The 18469-nt window shown below is 57.2% G+C and overlaps 1 protein-coding gene across 1 annotated transcript; it reads right to left on the bottom strand.

The window, feature by feature from the left end:
* Positions 1–14164: 14164 nt before the first annotated feature.
* CAMK2N1 (calcium/calmodulin dependent protein kinase II inhibitor 1) lies at positions 14165–16993 on the bottom strand. Its single transcript, XM_075029235.1, has 2 exons — positions 16681–16993; positions 14165–15668 (listed from the first exon to the last, which is right to left on the bottom strand). Exons 1-2 carry the CDS (start codon positions 16838–16840, stop codon positions 15598–15600), a joined length of 231 nt encoding a protein of 76 aa, XP_074885336.1. The 5' UTR covers positions 16841–16993; the 3' UTR covers positions 14165–15597.
* Positions 16994–18469: the final 1476 nt, after the last annotated feature.

Here is an 18469-nt window from a genome sequence, read left to right as displayed (position 1 = left end):
GCTGAACGTCCGACAACATACTCATCTCATGAACCAAAGGAAATCCAGGCTGGGACTGACCATCTGAAGAGCAATCCTGCTGTCACGGCCGGGAGGATGCCGCCTTGCCTCGAGCCCAGCGATGCGCCGACAAGCCAGGCCAGTCGGAGGCTGGGACCGAATCCCATCACATCCACATGGTGCTGGGCTCTCTCAGCCCCTCTGTGATCCCAGAGGGAGTTTGCGAGACCCCTTGCAGCCGGCGGCGTGCCTTCAGAGCTTCGCAGGCAGGGCAGGGGTGCCGGGGACTGAAGGAAGGGACGGGCTAAGGAAACCAGCCCCTTGCACTTGACACGGAATAGAGATTCCCCTGCATTAAAATAATGGAGGAATTTTATTCCCTGCCAAAATGCTGAATCCTTCCTTCCCCACATGAGCCTCCTGTGTGCTGATCTGAATGGCAGGGACCTGCCTTGGAATCCGACGGCTCCAAGCCTTGCTCTTTTAAGGATGCTGGACCTTCTGAACCCCACCAAGCTGGTGGGCTTGTACTGGGACCCCTGCAGCATCTGTCCCAAGAGCCATGGCCAGACCTGCCCTTGCCTCATCCCTCTTGAAGGGAAGAGAGGAGAAGAGCCCTCCCAAACCTCAGAGCCACATGGAGCCATTGCTCTCCCCATCTCCGCTTCTTGCATTCGTGCTGCTTAAAGCCAAGAGGTGGCCGGACACATATTGCATCCCCAGAACCATTGTGGGTACCACGGCTGCACGGGAGCCCGGCCAAGTTGTTCACTGTGACGGGCAGCTTTCAACATGGTGCAGCAAAATCCCTCCACTGGCTCCAGCACAGCCCAGCGATCCCCAGGCGATTTCTGGGAGCTTCGTTATCCGCCGTAATTCATAGCAGAGCGAGGGCACTGGAGGCACCGTGAGGACTGTGGCTTCTAGAAGCTGATGGGAAGAAGAGGAGGAGACAGGGAGGAGAAGCTGGGAATGGACATTTTTCAACCACAAGCTCACTTGTTACTAGTCAGTGACGTTCCCAGGGGGAAATAGAGGTTCCAGGTTTTGGGTTTTTTTTATTAATTTTATCTTTAATTTTCCGCTGCAGAAAGGCCCCAGTTCTGGTTGGACTTAGGCTGGTTTTGTCTGGGGGCTTAGAAAAATCAAAGGAAATGCAGTTGGTTCACAGGCATAGGGGTTTTGGCTCCTCTGCCGAAGAGGGATCGGTAAGAAAGGGAGTGTGAGTATAAGAGCTGAATACTGTCCAGCTGCAAACAGTTGGGAAACTGGGGAAATGTGGGAATATGGGAAAGGGTGTTTCCTTCTGAGACAAAGCATCTTTTCTTTGAAACCTTCCCATGGGGGAAAGCATCCCCTCCGATCCCTAGCAAAGCGTTGTGAGCAGGAATCTGCTTTGTATGAAATCTTTTGGGTTTTTTTCTGAGCAGAGCTGGTGGAGATCAGGAGTATTTTAGCTCACAAGCAAAAACTACCTCTTGTTTTCTGCCTTTCTTCAGCTCCCTGCCCACCATGATCCCCTCTGGTCCCTGTGACTTTACCAGAGCAGGGTTTATTCCCGGGGCACGTCCATCTCAGCCCTCCTGGGGTTACTCGTGAGCTGGTTTCTGATCCCTTGGTTCTCCCAAAAGACCCAGGCTGACTCCTAGGAGCTGCCCAGCTCTCTGTTAATCTGGAGCCATCGGCAAAACGAGCATGGCCCCAATTTGGGGGGCTTCTGGAGTCAACAGGTCCCTTGTTCTGCATTCAGGGGCGAGTGTGCGGCAGCGGTGCAGGCCCTTGCTACATCCCCTTGGCTTTCAGGGAAGACAAAGGGGATGAAGTGGGTGATCCCGTTTCGGAGCCCAACGCTGCTCTCACCGCCGCTCTCACTTCTCCAGCCCCATCCTGCACCGTGCATGCCACTGGCACCTCTGCCCAGCTGCTGTGACCAGCTCAGCGTCGGAGGATGCTCCAGGATGGTCCGTGCTGGGACACGAAGTGGGGTGAGTCTCCTCAAACCTGCTGCCTGGGACCCCGGCAGCCATGGGGATGCTCGCCATCGTCACCCCGTGCCCTGCAAGGAGGTGGGTGCCCTCACCCCCAGGCCTCCCACTTCACTCTCTGCCGACCGGGGAGGCATCGAGCTCGCTGCCCGGCCCCGGTGGCATGGGGCCCTGCCCGGCAGCCCCCAGGACGGGCTTTTTCTGCAGGATCCAGCCGGCGGCAGCTCCGCGGATCAAGTGCCTATGGAGGGAATCGCACGCCGTCACCTCCGGCGTGGCTGCAATGCCCGTGGAGCCTGTCCGAAACCTGTTGCCTTTCACTCCCTCCCTTGGCATGTAGCAGCCTTGCCGTGTTTCAGCAGGTTTCTGTTTTGTGTCTGTGTGTCTGGAGGGTAGACGGGAGGGAAACTGGTGCCGGGGACCAGAAGCATCCCTCCGGTCTCTGCTTTCGGTGTCACCTCTCCGGGGTCCCCAGCGTGGCGATGCTCGGCACGCTGCAGGGTTGCCGGCTGGGTGCCTTGGTGCAGTCGTGTTCTCTGTTGCAGAAATTGTTGTCCCAGTAAATCACAGCCTGCTTAACTGCCCGGTGTGAGTCCTTTGTTTTGGGGGGGGGGGGATGTGGTTCTGGGTCTGTGCCTGCCCTCTTCCTCAGGGGCACCCCAGCTGGCTGGAGCACTGTGTGGATGTCCAAAAAAAAACCCCAACCCCCATCCTAATTTGGTGCATGAGTTAAGATCTGGATTTCAGAGGGGAAGGAGCTTCCTTCGGGTTCTGGGGAGCTGTGATTTGCAAACCCCAAACTGACAGCACTTTGTAAGCTGATGGATCCGGGGTTTTAAAAAACAGGGGCAGTCTGGTTTAATTCTTCCATGAGGCAGAGATGAGGAGCAGAGAAATCCTGCTGCTGTCTCTATCTAGTATCGGGGCTTTCAGCAATTTACCCTGTCACCCAGGCCGTTGGAAGGGTGCCAAAATCCTTCTGCCTTCATCCTACACCTTCCTTAATTAGTGTTGTTATTACAGGTATTAATCAAGCAGCCATCATGTTTTCCAACCCAAAGCAGGAGGTAGGAGCTATGTTGTCCCTTATTTTCCTCTTGGCAAGCAAGGACCCACTCGGATGCTCTCCTGCCTTTGGTGACCTATGTATATATACCTGTATTAAAAAAAAGAGACAGTTGTGGCCCCATTTGCCCTCTCTGTACTAAAGCAGAAGGGCCGGCTGTTTCTGTCTCATCCCCCCACATCTGCCAGCTCCTGCTGGGGAAGAGCACTGGGGCAAGGAACTGGCAATTGCTTTCTAAGCCTCTTTCCCTTCCCAAATTCCCCGCCCTGCCCCACCACTGCCCATCTTTGCTGCACCCTTGGCAAAGCCGCGTGGATGGAAAACGCTTCTTTCCCCATCATCTCGCCCCGGACTGAGCCCAGGGATGAGCCGTGTGCTAAAAAAGTGCCCGGCCATGCTTGCCTGCTGTGCTGCAGCAACCCTTGATTTATTAGCTGGCCTTCGGTTGGCTAATTGGGCCACTAATGAGAGCAGGGCTGGCTGCTGGAAGAGGCTGGGAACTGCCATATTCTCTGGGGATGGAGCAGGTCTCCCCAGGAGTGGGGACGGGTGTCTCCGGCCACAGCGCCTCCGGAGGGTCCCCCTCAGCATCCCCCTTTGCATCCAAGGGGATTTTCACCCCATTAAGTCATCCTCTTAAGGAAGGGTGCTCCGATGCTGTTGCCAGGGTGACTGCAAGTGCCTCATTAAGAGAAATTAGTTTGGATACAGTTGTCAGCCGTAGCTTAATAAATAAGCCCCTTTACACTGCGTAAATAAATATTTGCATGCAGCATCCGCGCGGGGAGGGAGGAAAAGGCTTCCCAGCCCCGGGCAGCATCGTGCCGCCATCAGTGCCAAGGGGCGTTTTGGGGAGAGAACCAGCCAAATTGGGGCAGCCCTGGTGCAAAACTGCACCCCTGGGGCTGCCGGTGGGGGTCCCAGGGAGTTACGGCGGATGGTGGCGTCCCACAGAGACCCCCCCGCGTCCCCTCCACCCCGACATGTGCCGCGGTGGGGAGATTTTGCTGCCAAACATCCCTGCCTGCCAGGGCCATGGCTTTTCCTCCACAGGGGCTCGTTAGCTGGCAACCGAAGGAGCCTTTCCTTGCTTTGAAGGGTTATGAAACCTGCGGGAGAGGGGGAGGACAGGAGAGCTTAAAAAAGAGCCGTGGTGTTGTGTGTCCCCCCCCGCAACCCAGCCATCGCCTGCCGAAAAGGGCTGGCAACGTGCCGGCAGCCGTTCAAGCACAGATTGCGCCTCTGCCCCCGTCCGCCTGCCAACCCGCCGCCGACGGGCGATGCCGTGGCGTGGAGAACTTTGCTGGAAAATGAGCTTTTTTAACAGCGTTTGCTGTGCTTTGTGTGTGCGTGTGTCCCATTGGGGCCGAGGAGAGCGGGGCGCAGAGGCCGTGCTGCAGCCGCAGCCCCCCGAGAGCATCCACAAAGTGGTCCAGGGCTGCTCCGGATGCTTTTTGCTCCTGATCTCTCCAAATAAATGTAGCAGAGCAACATCTACCCGCAATGCCGGGGAGGGGGTCAGCAGCCACCCAAACAAGCCCTTACCCCCAAAACCTGGGCCAGGGAGGAATGTGGGGTTGTCTTACGTTAACTAAAAAACTGTTTTGCTTTGGGGGCTGTTTGTCCCTTTGATTCTCCCCATCCCAGGGCCCCGGCGCATCGGCGGGGGATGCAGCCGGTTGGTGCCGTGGGCTTCATCGCTCCCGAAATAGAGCTCAGGGGCAGCTTTTGGGTGTCAGAGGCATCTGAGCGAAGTCATGTGGATGTTATGCAAGACTTGATGATAGGTTGTAAACAGCTATTAAAGTGATTGACAGGCTCAGGACGAAGTTTTAAGGGGGGGAAGAAGGGGAAAGATGAGTAATAATGATTAAAATAATTAGCAAATCGAGACGTTCCATAAATTACGGGAGAGCTTTGTGAGGACGGAGGAAGGTGCGGTGAAGAAATCGTGTTCGAGCACTCCCCCGAGCAGGGGGCTGGGTGGACAGGGAGGATGCTGGGGCAGATGAAGTTTGGAAAACGGTTTTTTTCCAAGCCTCCGGGAGCCAGGAGGGCTTTGCTCCCTCAAAACCAACTTAAAAGTAATTCCAGCTGAAATTTGGCAAATTTGGGTTCTCTGAGCGCCGCTGGGTCCCAGCACCCCCAAAACCCAGGGGCTGAGCAGCCCGATGAGAGCAGCCCCGAGTTAATTAGGAGAAACAAGCAGATTACGGGGAAGACAGCTTCTATTTATATATAAATACTCCTGTAATCAGCAGCGAAGGGCAGGGGAAATCCAATAGAAATATGTGGCTGTTTAAGAAGCTTTTTGAGCAAAATGTTACACAATCGGTTGCATTCGCTTGGCTCTGTCTCCAAGTCCCAGAAATTGAGGAAAAAAAGACTGACCCTGAGCACAAGGAAGGAGAAGGGATTTCCAGAGGCTTCTGCCCATCGGATAAGGGGAAATGAGGAGTCCCGGGAGTCCCTAAACGCGAACCCCACGGCTGCAGCCCAGCACCTGCCAGCAGCTCGCTTGGACCCCAAGCTCCCAAGCTTTGCACCCAAAATCAGCTCCACGCCTCGCAATCCCGCCGAGCGCACTGCAGGGATAACGTAGAAATACATATAAATACACGTGGCTTTCATCTATAAAAATAGGCCTATAGCTTTGCCGTGTTCTCAGGGGCGCTCACGCCGATGCGTCGCAGAAGCAAACAGCGGCTGCTGTCAGTGGGTGCTGACACGGCGCAGAAATAGCTGCCGGCCGCCCCGCGTTTTCGCACGCCGCCTTCTCTGCCTCCCGCGGCTCTGTTTCGCCCTGGCCCCGCTCCTCTTTGCGGGAAAACGAAGGGTTCGGCGGCGTTTCGGTGGCCCCGCACATGCACTTTGCTGGGCATCACCTTAATAATGTTATTTTAGTGGCCATCAGCTGGCCCAGTGCTCACCTTGGGGCTGGGTGCTCTTTAAGCACCTGGGGTTTGGGGCCTTTTGGGTTGGTTTTTCTCGCCCTGTACTCACACCCAGGACAGCTGCGCTGACTTTTTGTAATTTATTTTTCCTGAAGGCAATAAAAGGCCTGAGGCTGAGGTTTGGGGAGGCTTCAGAGGAGGGATGGGTGCGTGCCTAGGGTGCTGGGGAGCCTGATCCTGCCAGCAAGCTATGGTTGTCCCTGTCTCAGGGCTCTGCTTTTGGGGTGGCTGCTGTCCCCACAGTGCCGTTCCCCAGCCTACGTGAGGAAGGAGGATGGAAATTTGTTCCCTTGTGCTGCAAGGGGCTGGCATCGCTGCCCGAGGGCCACTGGTAAGTGTTTATTTGGGGTCCGGGGATGCCTATGGCTTTGCAGCGCTGGTTTTGGGGGTTGCATTTAAATCAGGAGGATCGGTCCCCCTGTGCAATGGCCTTTTCTGGTTTTCTATTGTTCATGCCACCTGTAGAAGTCACCTTTGCCAGGGGAAACGTGCACCGGGCTGGGATGTCACACGTGAGCACGGGTCCCGCAAGCGCTTGTCCCCTCTGTGCGCAGCCTCTCAGGAGGTCCCTTTAATTGTTAAAAATCATTAAGTCTCCTGAACCCATAGATACTATATTGCAGAGGTTCAAAAAGCTAAGCTAGAGGTCTGTGAGCTTCCCCTCCCCCCCTGCTCGTTAAATTAGGGGCTTTCTTGGCTCTTTTGTTGTTGCTGTTAACCCTTTCTGTGTACAAGGCAGGAAAGCAAGGGACGCAGGTAGCGTGGTGAGGTTACGTGGGTTTGTGGGGTGGGAAGGTGTTGGGGTAAAAATGCACGTCAGCCGCAATGCGGTGGGGCACAGCCCCTGGAAAGTGTGATCACCTGGGCTGTGGGGTGTAAATCCTTTGGAAGAGGTGGTCTGGTTGGGGTTGCAGGTCCTTACAACCTTCTCTTGCCACGGGCTTGTGCAAGCCGATGAGATGAGCCGATGCCAAAGCGCCACGACGGGTAGAAACAACGTATTTTGGTGCATAAAGAAGGTGAGCCTCCCTGTGCAAAATTACCGGGGCTTTTAACCAAATGCATCCCTGGGTTGGCGACGTTACGCTGGTTTAAAGGCCGCGCTTGTTCCTCCTGGGGTGAGGACTGGGAGCCGAAGGCAGATGCTCGCCCACAAGCGTGCGGCTCCGTAGAGGCTCCCCGGGAGTGGCTGATGCTGCTCCCAGCCTGCCCGAGCCCTGCAAAGTGTCTCCCCGCCGCACACCCCTTTCTGCTTGGTTAAAAGTCTTTAAAAAATGGTCTTCCCGTGGGGATACCCCTAGTCCCAAGGCTGGAAGTGGAGGCAATGAGTGTTGGGTGCTGTAGGGCTGCTGCGCGTGCTGCTCGCTGGCTTTGGGTTTTTTGGCAGCCTTTCTCCTGGGCTTGAGCTGTGGCGAGTTAAATTCCTCTTTTTTTGGGGGGCGAGGGGGTCTCTCCAGCAAGGATGGTGAAGGGATGGGGTCAGTCACGCTGCAGGGGGTCACGCCACTGCATTTAGGGACAGCTCCGGCTGCGTGATGTCCCTGCCGTGGCACCCACGGGGGGGGACCCCCTCCACGGGAAACGGGCTCAGGCCACGGGTCCCATCCCACGGCACAGCTTCGGGGCCGTGGTCCCTCCTCGTTTTTCCTCTCTTCTTGGGGCTGCGCACACCGCTGCGGCTTATGCAAGCGCCGGGAGCCTTGTGTAACAGTGCCGCAGCCGGCGGGCACCGCCGTGGGGGTGGGCGGCTGCGGGGGCCCGCAGGCATCCGTGCACCCGGCAGCATCCGTGCACCTGCCTAGGCTCTCCCTCCTGCCTGCACCTTCTCTGGATGCTTTTTCTTTTTTTTTTTTTTTTTTTTTTTTTTTTTTTTCTTCCTGGCGTTCAGGGCTGTAAAATTAGTGCTTTGGTGTCTTGTGGCTGTTTGATCCTGGCTAGAGCCAGGAAAGGCTATAGCAGGGCTCCGGACTTCCCAGCCGGGTTGTGAATTAAACTGGGAAGGTTGATACACCTGAAATGGGCTGATGGGGAACTGTGCTGAGCAGCGGTCACTTGCAGGGGCAATGGGATGGGGGGCAGCTCCCCAAAACCCCCCAATGGGGCTGGCCTGGGGGGGGATTTGCATCGGGTCGCAGCCCCGACAGCCCGACCTCAGCCTCCCCTCACGCCTGCTCCCGGTGCACCGAGGTGCAAAATGATTTTTTTCTTATTAAACGCCGCTGTTTTGGTGTGCTGGGTGTCCTTCTGAGCCCCCTCCTTGCCTCTGCTTCCCCGGCACCCATGGCCAATTTGGGGCTGAACCCGTTGCTATGACAACCCGTTGAGGATGCTGAGGATGCTGCCGGGGTCTCATCCTGCTCCTGGTGTGGGGCGACTTGCCTTCTGCCTTTCCTTAACCTGTGGCACGGGGAAGGTGCATTAACTTGGGCAACGAGGCTGGGGGTTGACCCGGGTGGGAGAATCCCAGGAGGTTAAATCCAGCGCCAGGCTCGGCTTTGCACCATGCTGGGTCCTGAATGCTGCTCGACCTAGCACACATTTTTTTGCTGTAAGGGTTTTCCCCCTCCATGTATGTGTCCAGGTCAGGTGAAAATAGCCCCAGGGCAGCTTTCCAAAGCACCTCTTCCAAAATAAACCCTGACTCTTGCTGGTTTCCATCCCGCTGGGGATGTTATAGGATGCTGTGGCTTGGGAAGGGCTGGGACTGGATTGCACCCAGTTGGGAGCTGAGCCTCATCCCAGCTCCACCAGCACCCACCACCCCTCGCAGTGTGGGTGTCCCAGGTGTGGGGCTTCATCCCATCATCTCAGCCAGCCCTGGGCAGCGTCTGTGCTCCGAATCTGCTTCCTCTGCTCATGACTGAGGGGAATTTGTTGGTGCTTCAGGTTTAAAATGATGCTAAGCAAGGAAATGCTCATTAATTAGAGCTAGTTGGAAAATCCTAAGTGCTTCCTTCCAGTGGCATCTGAGAACCTCCTCTGTGTGTGTTTCCCCCCCCCCCTCCAAAAATATACTTTTTTTTTTTTAATTTATTTAAAGCCCCTTTAAATACTTCAACAATTCCCAGGCCTGGCTTTTGCAAGATGCTGGTGTGTCTGGCCCTGTCGTTGTGGGGATCACTGTCAGGGATTTGGGGTGCCTGGGGGGGGCGGGGCTAGAATGGGGTCCTGCGGGTTAAGCCCCACTGTGTGCCTCTGAGTCACGGCGTATTTGTTTGTATTTGTGCGGGTTTGGAGCAAAAATGGGAAACGGGGAGCTGCAGGGGGTGTGGGTGGGTGGGGGGGCAAACACAGCCCGCCGGGCTGACTCAGAGCTGGATCAGCCCCATCTCGGCACCCAGCGCCGTGACTCACCGCCGGGTATTCTGGAGTGTTACATCACATGGCCTGCTTGGGGGTTTATTTTTGTGGTTTGGTTATTTTTCCTTTATTTTCTTTTAGCCCCCACCCCAGGAAGGGGCTGATACTCCAAGCCGTGCACACAAAGCTCCGGGCACCCCGGGAGATGTTCCCGGCAGCCGCTTTTCTCCCTTTTTTTCCCCCCTCGTGCTTGCTCATCAACAGCAACTCCATGGGAAAGGGCGAGCGGGGTGGGAGATGCCCAAAAGCCGCCGGGAGGACCGAAGCCTGCAAAGCAAAGGGCTCATATGGGTGCCACGCGTGCACCTCTGCAAAAATAATATATATTAATATTTGCAATGCCATAGAGTGGAGGGGAGTCCTAATTCCTCTGGTTTCCTTCATATCCCCCGTGCTGCATCCCTGGCAGGAGGTTGGGCGATCGCTATCGCAGGCACATCCCGCCGAAACCCACGGGAGAAACCGGTGTGGAAGAACTCCGGTAGGAAATCTTCTGCTGAGGCCAATGAGGCTGGGAACTGGGGCAGGCCCAAGAAAGCAGCGGTGATCCTCGCCTGCCCGCGGAGAGCGTGAAAATGCTCCTGGGTTGCACAAATGTGAAGCTGTGCAGGCATCTCTACCCACCCTCCCCCCCCCCAAAATCCCCCCCGAACCTTGAATATTTACCTGGGAAAACATTGGGAGGGTTGCAGAGCCTGGTGCTTTGCTTGGGCTTGGTTTTTATTTCAGCATCTGCTTCTGCATTTAGCTCCGAGTGAAACTTTTCCCATTTTTTGGTGAGGTGTCTTCCACTTGGTATTGTAATGTAACAGTCTGACACCTTGAGCAACATATAAATTAAGATGTCTGATGTTTCTCTTAGTTCTCATTAGCGGGAACAGCTGTTTATAATATCCTAGAAAATATAACTCCAGGCAAGAAGAAAAGAAAATAAGGAGCCTGGGGAGGCAGGCAGCTCTGCTTTCAGGCTCCCTGAGGCAGGCATCCGGAGGGATTTGGGAGTTTTTTTGCAGGATGTTCCCAAGGGGTAGGAAATACCATGTCCTGGGAGCAGCTGCTTGACCCCTCCAAAAAATTCCTGGTGAGCCCAGCACCTCCGAGTGCTGGCCTGGGAGGGAACCCGCACGTGGGGCAGCGTTTCCCTGTCCTCTGGAGATGTTTAGCTTGGGGAGGAGCGGGGGAATGCCCAAAAATCCTGGTAGGGCTCAGTGTGGGCCTGGGCAGCTGAGTGGCTTGACCAGATTTGGGGTGAGAAAAGTGCTTTCCCCGTCACCCGTGGGGTCCCGGGGAGGGGGTGCCCCTGGGGGATACTGAGGGAGCTTGGGGATGAGCCCTTCTCTGCCCTGTTTTCCCCAAATTTTGCTGCCTCCTTGTGTGTTTCCCCTGCCCAGTTTCAGCCTTTAGAGTGCTAATGTTGGAGTCTGAATGTCCCACGCGAATAAATCAGGCGGGATGACAGAGCCTCAGTGGCCTCTAGTGGCTGTGGGACAAAGAGCCCAGGGATGGGGGACCCGCATCCCCCCCAAAATCCCCCAAACAAGCAATGGTTTGGGTCCACACCACGAGAAGCCCTTCTCCCAGGGTGAAACCCAAAGGCACAGGGGAACCTAAGCACAAAAAAAAAAAAAAAAAAAAAAAAAAGCCCCAAGGCCACATTTGAGAGGGGGGAGCACCCAGCAGGAGGGTGCTGCACCCAAAATCGCCCTTGGCCAGCCCCATTGCCCGTGGTTCCATCGCCTGGTAGGGATGGGCCAAGAGATCTCGAGCGTGGGAGTGGGCAGCCACTGGGGTTTTCTCCTTCCTGGGTAAAAAAGCAGAGAGGGGAAAAAATAATGGAGTTTTTCTGCAGGGCAAAATTTCCTTCATGTTTTTATCCATTTTCAGTTTTGCTAAAGCATGTTTTATGTTGGTAATGCCGCAATATAAAACATTAATCACATGCGGTTGAAAACAGTCGCGGTCTCGAGCGAATGGATCAAAAGGGGTTTGATAACATTAAAATGACCAGTTTCATATCTTCCCCGCTGAAGGTCACTAAAACTGCCCCCTTCTGAGTAATTGTGATTTTTTTCAACGAGAAAAGAGGAAAAAACTGACCCTATTTTCTTCCCTGAAACCACGGCGTATGGAGCATCCCTGCCCCGGACATGCTGTTCTGCAGCCCCCAGTCCCACGCTGTCCCTCCTCGCTCCCCCCATGATAAATAAATCATTTTGCAGGGGAGTGCTGGCCTAGTTTAACATGCCCTAGTTCTGGTGGAGAGGAGGAAAAAAAAAACAAAAAAAGAATAATTATTTTGGGTGGTTGCTGCATGGGCGTCTTTTTGGGGGAATTGTTTTAGGGGGTTCACCTGCTTCCCCCGCCCCACCCCATGCTCTGCTTTGCCCCAGCTGCAGCCCACTGCCCTCAATTTTTGGGATGTTTTTCTGTGGGTTATTGCAAACTGCTCTGGTGAGGTGGGAAATGAGCGGTGGGGGGCACTTATGCAGCCCCAAAATGCCCTGGGACCCCCAGGGCTGGTATTATCCCTGGGGGGGGTTATGTGGTCCAAAGGGCTGATGCTGCAATCACCGCAGGGATTTCAAGCCTGCGGAAAATGAGCAGCTTTAGAGACGGATAAAAATACCCTACTCCCAGCTCCTGGGCGTAAGGGGTCGGGACTGGCTTTGCTGGGGGAGCAAGTGTTTTAGCACCTTCCCCCAGTGCCAAAATCCCCGGGGAAATGGGATTAAAGCACCTCTGGGAGCGGGATTTTGCAAGTGCTCTGGGTGCTGTCAGGACCTTTGCACCTCGCTCGTCCCTCCAGCACCCTGCTTCTTCCAAAGGTGCCAAGTTTCCTTTGGTAAATAAACCTGCAAATGGCTCTTCTATATTTATTTTTATTTTTTTTTTTTTTCCCCCACCACTGCCAAAACAAGCAGCCCATATGGGCCAGGGTTGGGTGGGTTTTTTTGCAGTTTCCATGGGGATTTGGCGCTGGAGCTGCTGGGTGCTGGCTCCCGGCAGGGCGGGGATTGGTTTTTTGGGTTTTTTTTTTCTTCCAGTCCCCGTAACCGGAGCCCAGCGGTGGCACCAGGCTCCCTGCCCAGCCTGGCATCTCCTGGCCAAGGTCACCGGGGAGACCGTAGGCAGCCGCCCGCCTGCGTTGGGCCATCTGTTAAATAATGTATGCAATAAACTCCTGCCCCGTGGTCAGCTTAATCCTTAAATCCTCCTTCAGAATATCATCTCCCGGCGATGCACGGCTGGGGGATCCCCGGCTCGGCCTCTTGGGCACATCTTTCCCCACCATCCACCCCGCAACCTTCTCTTCTCGCCCCTCCATCCCGCATCCTCCCCGTAAGCGAGCTTGCCGGCATGCCGGGCTCTCCTGCTCCATTATTTATGCGCCGCGCATATAAAAGAGCGGTTTATAATTTAGCAGAATCTCCTCTTCTTTCAGCCTCCCTTCCCCCTCGGGCTTCAGGTTTTCTCCGGTTCATCTCCGGCTTTTCTCGGGTGTCGAGGGGGTTTGGGGGGGCTCCTGGGGCTGTGCGTGGAGCCCATCCCCAGAGGACCCGGTTTGGTGGACCTGGGTTTTGGGTGCTCGGAGGGTTTTTTTGGTGCATGGGGAGAAAGTGGGCAATTGGGTCTGGACCCATAGATCAGGTTTTCACGTAAAACGGGGGCTTTTTGGTAAACTTAATTAACCAAGTGCCCATGGCCGCATCCAGCCCGTGGTTATGTGTCTTATGAGCTGCCCAGCGCTGCCTCGTCTGCTCTCCCCAAAGCCAAGGGCTTGCACCCAGATGCTGGTTGAGGCAAACCCCATTAGACTGGGGGTGTGGGGGGACACCCCAAACCCAAACAACCTCCCATGGGCCCACCCTGTCCTTTGCAGACGCGTCGGGTCACCCCAAATAGAAAATCCCAGGGCCAAAGGGTTGGTGGTGCCCGCTGCGTCCAACCCATGCGGCTGCGACCTCAGAGCTGAACCCGCTGGGGAAAAAATTAAAATAATTGGGGATTTTTTTTTTTTTCAAGGGAGCACTTTAGCAAATCTCCCCCATCCCATCCTGGACCCTTGAGAGGCTGCGGGGGGGGGGGTTAAAAATGGAGAAATAAATAGCAAAGCTGGTGGGGAGGGGAGCGCAGCGCTGCGCAGATTCTTGTGGCTTTAGCACCCCAAAAATGGGGGTGTTTGGGCAGCACCGGCACCCTGTCTCACCTCAAATTAATCGATGTGTTGTCCCCCCACCCCCCCGGCCATCACCATACAAAGCAGCTCCAGCCCTGCGCGGCGGCACGCTGCTTTTATTGCAATATATTATTTTCTTTGCAATAAAACCCTGACCTGGGGACCCATTTCCCCTGGCGTGATTGTATTTTTATTCCCCCGGCACAAAGGTTGGCTCGTGCCCTCGGTCGCGCGGGCAGGAGCGATAACGGCTCTTATTAATGCCGCCCCGCTCCCGGGCAATGATTAACGACGGCGGTCACGGGGAATCGGCTGGGATTTGGGTTTTGGGGGGGGGAAGCGACACTGGGATGAAAACCCCCATTTTCCGCAGGCTTTCCCAGCAGCAAAGGGGACGGATGCCTTTTTGGGTCCCCGTTCCCAGTAGCTGCTTTCGGGACCTCGTGTTGAATTTTTTCCATGGAATTTGTGCCCCAGAGGAGTTTTCCCATCAAACAAACAAACAAAAAAAATTCCCATAAATAAATATTAATTATAATTAATTATTCAGGGCATGACCCCGATCGCCGGGGGGGTCTGTGCCAGAGAGCGGCGAGGTTTTCCGTGGTTATTTTTGGCATTATTTAGGTGGATGGGGAGGGATGCTCGCGGCGCTGGGCCCCGGCAGCACACGGGAAAGCACGGCAGATCCGCATTTATTATTATTTTTTTTTCCATTTTGTTTCATTTTCCTTTTTATTTGGACATTGCAGAAATAGCCCTGTGTAGTGGATAAAAGTGCAACATACACAATATTTAAGAAAAGGAGGAAAGAAAACCTGCCTTGAGGTCTGTCAGTCAGAGTCGCAAACAGAAACAAGAAACCAAGCCCTCGCGCAAGAGGTGCTTTTTTTTTTTCCCTTTTTTTTTCTATGCACATCATGCAAAATAGTTAAAAAGAAAGATTAGAAAAGAGAAGTCAAAGAAAACCCCACGAGAGATCGACCGAGCCCTAGAAAGAGCAGAAAGCCCCGAGTGCCGCTTGACTCGGGGAGGGAATCGTTGCCCTCCGGCATCTCCAAGTGTTTGGCACTCTTGTGATTACATTAGAGATTTTTTTTTTTATATATATATATTTTTAATACAGTCTATTAAAGAGAGGAAACTGCCACAATATAAGAAAAAAAAAAACCAAAACAAGATCACCCACACTACAGACTGCATGGTAGTTAGAAAAGCCGAGCGTCCCCCCGCCCCCCTGTACATATAAAATCTGTCCCTTTGCTCACAGCAACCAAGAAGTACAAGCTTTAAAAAATAAACCAGCAATTCCTCCTCTAGGCCCTTCCTTTATAAAAGTTTTGGTTTTCCCCTCGAGAACCTTAAAACGTGACTAAAATGAAATATATATATATATATTTTTTATATCATTTTCCAACATCCAAAGACATCAACATAAAAAATCATAAGGAAGGGGATAGCGTGGTACATCCAAGTGCACAGATTCATTTTTGCAAGATTAAATAATGTAAACAAGGTGCCCACTGGGAACAACCCTGGCTGGGGGGAGACCCCGGGGGCCGCCCCCCCCCCCCCCCATCTTTCGCTGCCCCCTTTCCTCTTACCCCCCGCTCTAGCGTGGTGCAAGGTTCATCGGACCGAGAAAAGAAATCACCGGTAATTCAGAGCCGCGGCGTGACGCCTCCGTTCATCCCTCGCGCCGGCGGGTTGGGGTGGGGGTTTTGGAGCGGGTGATTATTTTTCCAATTATTATTTTTTATTTATTTATTTTTAATTTTTTATTATTTTTTTTTTTTATTTGCCGTTGGGCTTTGTCTCGCTCGCCGCCCTCCCCTCGGCGCGTCTGTCGGAGGGCAAGGATGTGCTGCGGTGCGGAGGGGATTGCAGGCTGGCGAGGACGGCTCTCCGAGTGCTTGCTCGGCGCGCTTGCTGCGGTCTTGGTGGCGGGGTGTGTGTGGGGGGGGAATTATTTTTTTGCCGATAACCTGTGCCGTTGTAAACCGACCCCCTCAGCCCCCCCGCCTCCGGCTTCAGCCAAGCGTCCCCGGGGAGGCTTTAAACGCCGGGAGGGGCCTTTTCCGAGAGATTTTGCAGCACGTCATCGATTCTATCATCTTCAATAACCACTGGAAAGCAGAAAAAAAAAAAACCCATAACCGTGGTGAATACCCTGCCGCCGTGCGCCCCTTGCCCAACGTCACCCCGGGGCGGTGGGCACCCCAGGCTGGGCTTGGGGAGGGGGGTCCCGCGTCCCTGGCGCGGCCGTCGGCAAAGGCGGCACGGCGTCCGACACCCCGCGGGGTACCCGGTGCGCCGTGCCCCGTCCCTGGGGAGGGTCCCCGGTACCCCGCGCCCCGGCACGGTGCCCGGTGCCCCGTCCCTGGGGAAGGTACCTACGGCCCGGCAAAGGGCCTGGAGCATGGGGCCGTGTCCCCAAGGAAGGTCCCTTCGCCTCTGCGCCCTGGGGATGGTCCCCAGGGCACGATGCTCTGTCCCCAAGGAAGGTTCCCACTACCCAGCACCCCAGGGAAGGTCCCCGGGACACGATGCCCGACAACCCCCAGGGTGCCCTGGGTCCTAGGGATGCTTCCCGGTGCCCTGCATCCCGGGAAGGTCCCGCTGCCCTGCATCTCGGGGATGCTTCCCACCGTCCTGCCTCCCGGGAACGTCTCGCTGCCCTGGGTCCTAGGGATGCTTCCCAGTGCCCTGCATCCCGGAGATGCTTCCCGGTGTACCCTGGGTCTTAGGAATGCTTCCCAGTGCCCTGCATCCCGGGGATGCTTCCCGCTGCTCTGCGTCCTAGGGATGCTTCCCAGTGCCCTGCATCCTGGAGATGCTTCCCAGCGCCCTGCGTCCCAGGAAGGTCCTGCTGTCCTGGGTCCTAGGGATGCTTCCCAGCGCCCTGCGTCCTAAGGATGCTTCCCAGCGCCCTGCGTCCTGGGAAGGTCCCGGTGCCCTGCATCTCAGGGATGCTTCCCAGTGCCCTGAGTCCTAGGGATGCTTCGCAGCACCCTGCATCCCGGGAAGGTCCCGGTGCCCTGCATCTTGGGGATGCTTCCCAGCGCCCTGAGTCCTAGGGATGCTTCCCAGCGCCCTGCATCCCGGGGTCGCCTCCCGCCCCCCCCCCCCCGCACCTACCTCTCTTGCTGCGGCCGATCTGCCCCAGCTTGGGGGGCCGCTTGCCCTGCCCGCCGGCGAGGAGGCCGTCGGGCCCGCGGAGGCGGACGGGGAAGGGCAGCTGCCCCACGGCCGCGTCCCCCGCCAGCTGCCCCTCGCCGTAGGGCGGCCCCTCCGACATGGGGGCGGCGGGGGGGGACCCGCCGCCGCCGCCGCCCCCCGACAGCCTCCCGGGGCGCGGGGGGCCCCGCGGGCCCGGGGCAGCGGCGCAGCGGGGCGCGGGGCGGCCGCCCCGTCACATCCCGGCCCGGCCCGGCGCTGCTGGCGGCTCCGCGGCTGCGGCGGCGGCTCCGGCGGCGGCGGCGATAGAGGAGCGGGGGGCGGGACCGGGCGGGACCGGCCCGGCCCCCGTCGTCCCCCGAAAACCCTCCTCCCCACCGGCCCCGGCGGCGGCACCGCCCCCGGCGGGCTGCCCCACGCCCCGCGGGGATCCCCCCCCCCCCCCTCCCCCGGGGCTGCCCCCACCGGCGTGTGCCCCGGCTGCGGCCGCGGGGAGCCCGCAGCTGGCCCCGCCGCGCTTCTGGGCAGCCTGGAGCCGCCCCGCGGCATCCCTGGGGGGGGCCGGGGCTGCCCCGCAGCGTCCCCCGGCGAGGCAAGGCTGCCCCACGGCACTTCTGGGGAGCCCGGGGCTGCCCCACAGCATCCCCCAGCCAGCCTAGGCTGCCCCACAGCAATTCTGGGGAGCCCGGGGCTGCCCCACAGCTGCCCCACAGCATCCCCTGGCGACCCTAGGCTGCCCCACAGCACTTCTGGGGAGCCCGGAGCTGCCCCACAGCATCCCCTGGCGACCCTAGGCTGCCCCACAGCACTTCTGGGGAGCCTGGATCTGCCCCACAGCACTTCTGGGGAGCCTGGATCTGCCCCACAGCACTTCTGGGGAGCCCGGAGCTGCCCCACAGCATCCCCCAGCCAGCCTAGGCTGCCCCACAGCAATTCTGGGGAGCCCGGAGCCGCCCCACAGCTGCCCCACAGCATCCCCTGGCGACCCTAGGCTGCCCCACAGCACTTCTGGGGAGCCTGGAGCTGCCCTATAGCAACCCCCAGTGAGCCCAGAGCTGCCCCACAGCACTTCTGCAGAGCCTGGAGCCGCCCCGCAGCATCCCTGGGGGGGCCCGGCGCTGCTCCGCAGCGTCCCCCGGCGAGGCAAGGCTGCCCCACAGCACTTCTGGGGAGCCTGGATCTGCCCCACAGCACTTCTGGGGAGCCTGGAGCCACCCCACAGCATCCCCGGGGAGCCCGGAGCTGCCCCACAGCTGCCCCGCAGCATCCCCCAGCGAGCCTGGATCTGCCCCACAGCACTTCTGGGGAGCCCGGGGCTGCCCCACAGCATCCCCCAGCCAGCCTAGGCTGCCCCACAGCAATTCTGGGGAGCCCGGAGCCGCCCCACAGCTGCCCCACAGCATCCCCTGGCGACCCTAGGCTGCCCCACAGCACTTCTGGGGAGCCCGGAGCTGCCCCACAGCATCCCCTGGCGACCCTAGGCTGCCCCACAGCACTTCTGGGGAGCCTGGAGCTACCCCACAGCACTTCTGGGGAGCCTGGAGCCACCCCACAGCATCCCCGGGGAGCCCGGAGCTGCCCTGCAGCATTCCTGGGCAGCCTAAGCTGCCCCACAGCACTTCTGGGGAGCCCTGAACTACCCCACAGCATCCCCAGAGTGCCCCAAACTGCCCCACAGCATCCCTGGGGAGCCCAGGGCTGCCCTATAGCAACCCCTGATGAGCCCAGAGCTGCCCCAGAGCATCCCCAA

The sequence above is a fragment of the Buteo buteo genome, chromosome 5, assembly GCF_964188355.1.
Source record: "Buteo buteo chromosome 5, bButBut1.hap1.1, whole genome shotgun sequence".
NCBI classification, from domain to species: Eukaryota; Metazoa; Chordata; class Aves; order Accipitriformes; family Accipitridae; genus Buteo; species Buteo buteo.
The sequence above is the reverse complement of the archived record's forward strand: the minus strand, read 5'-3'. Positions and strand labels throughout refer to the sequence as shown.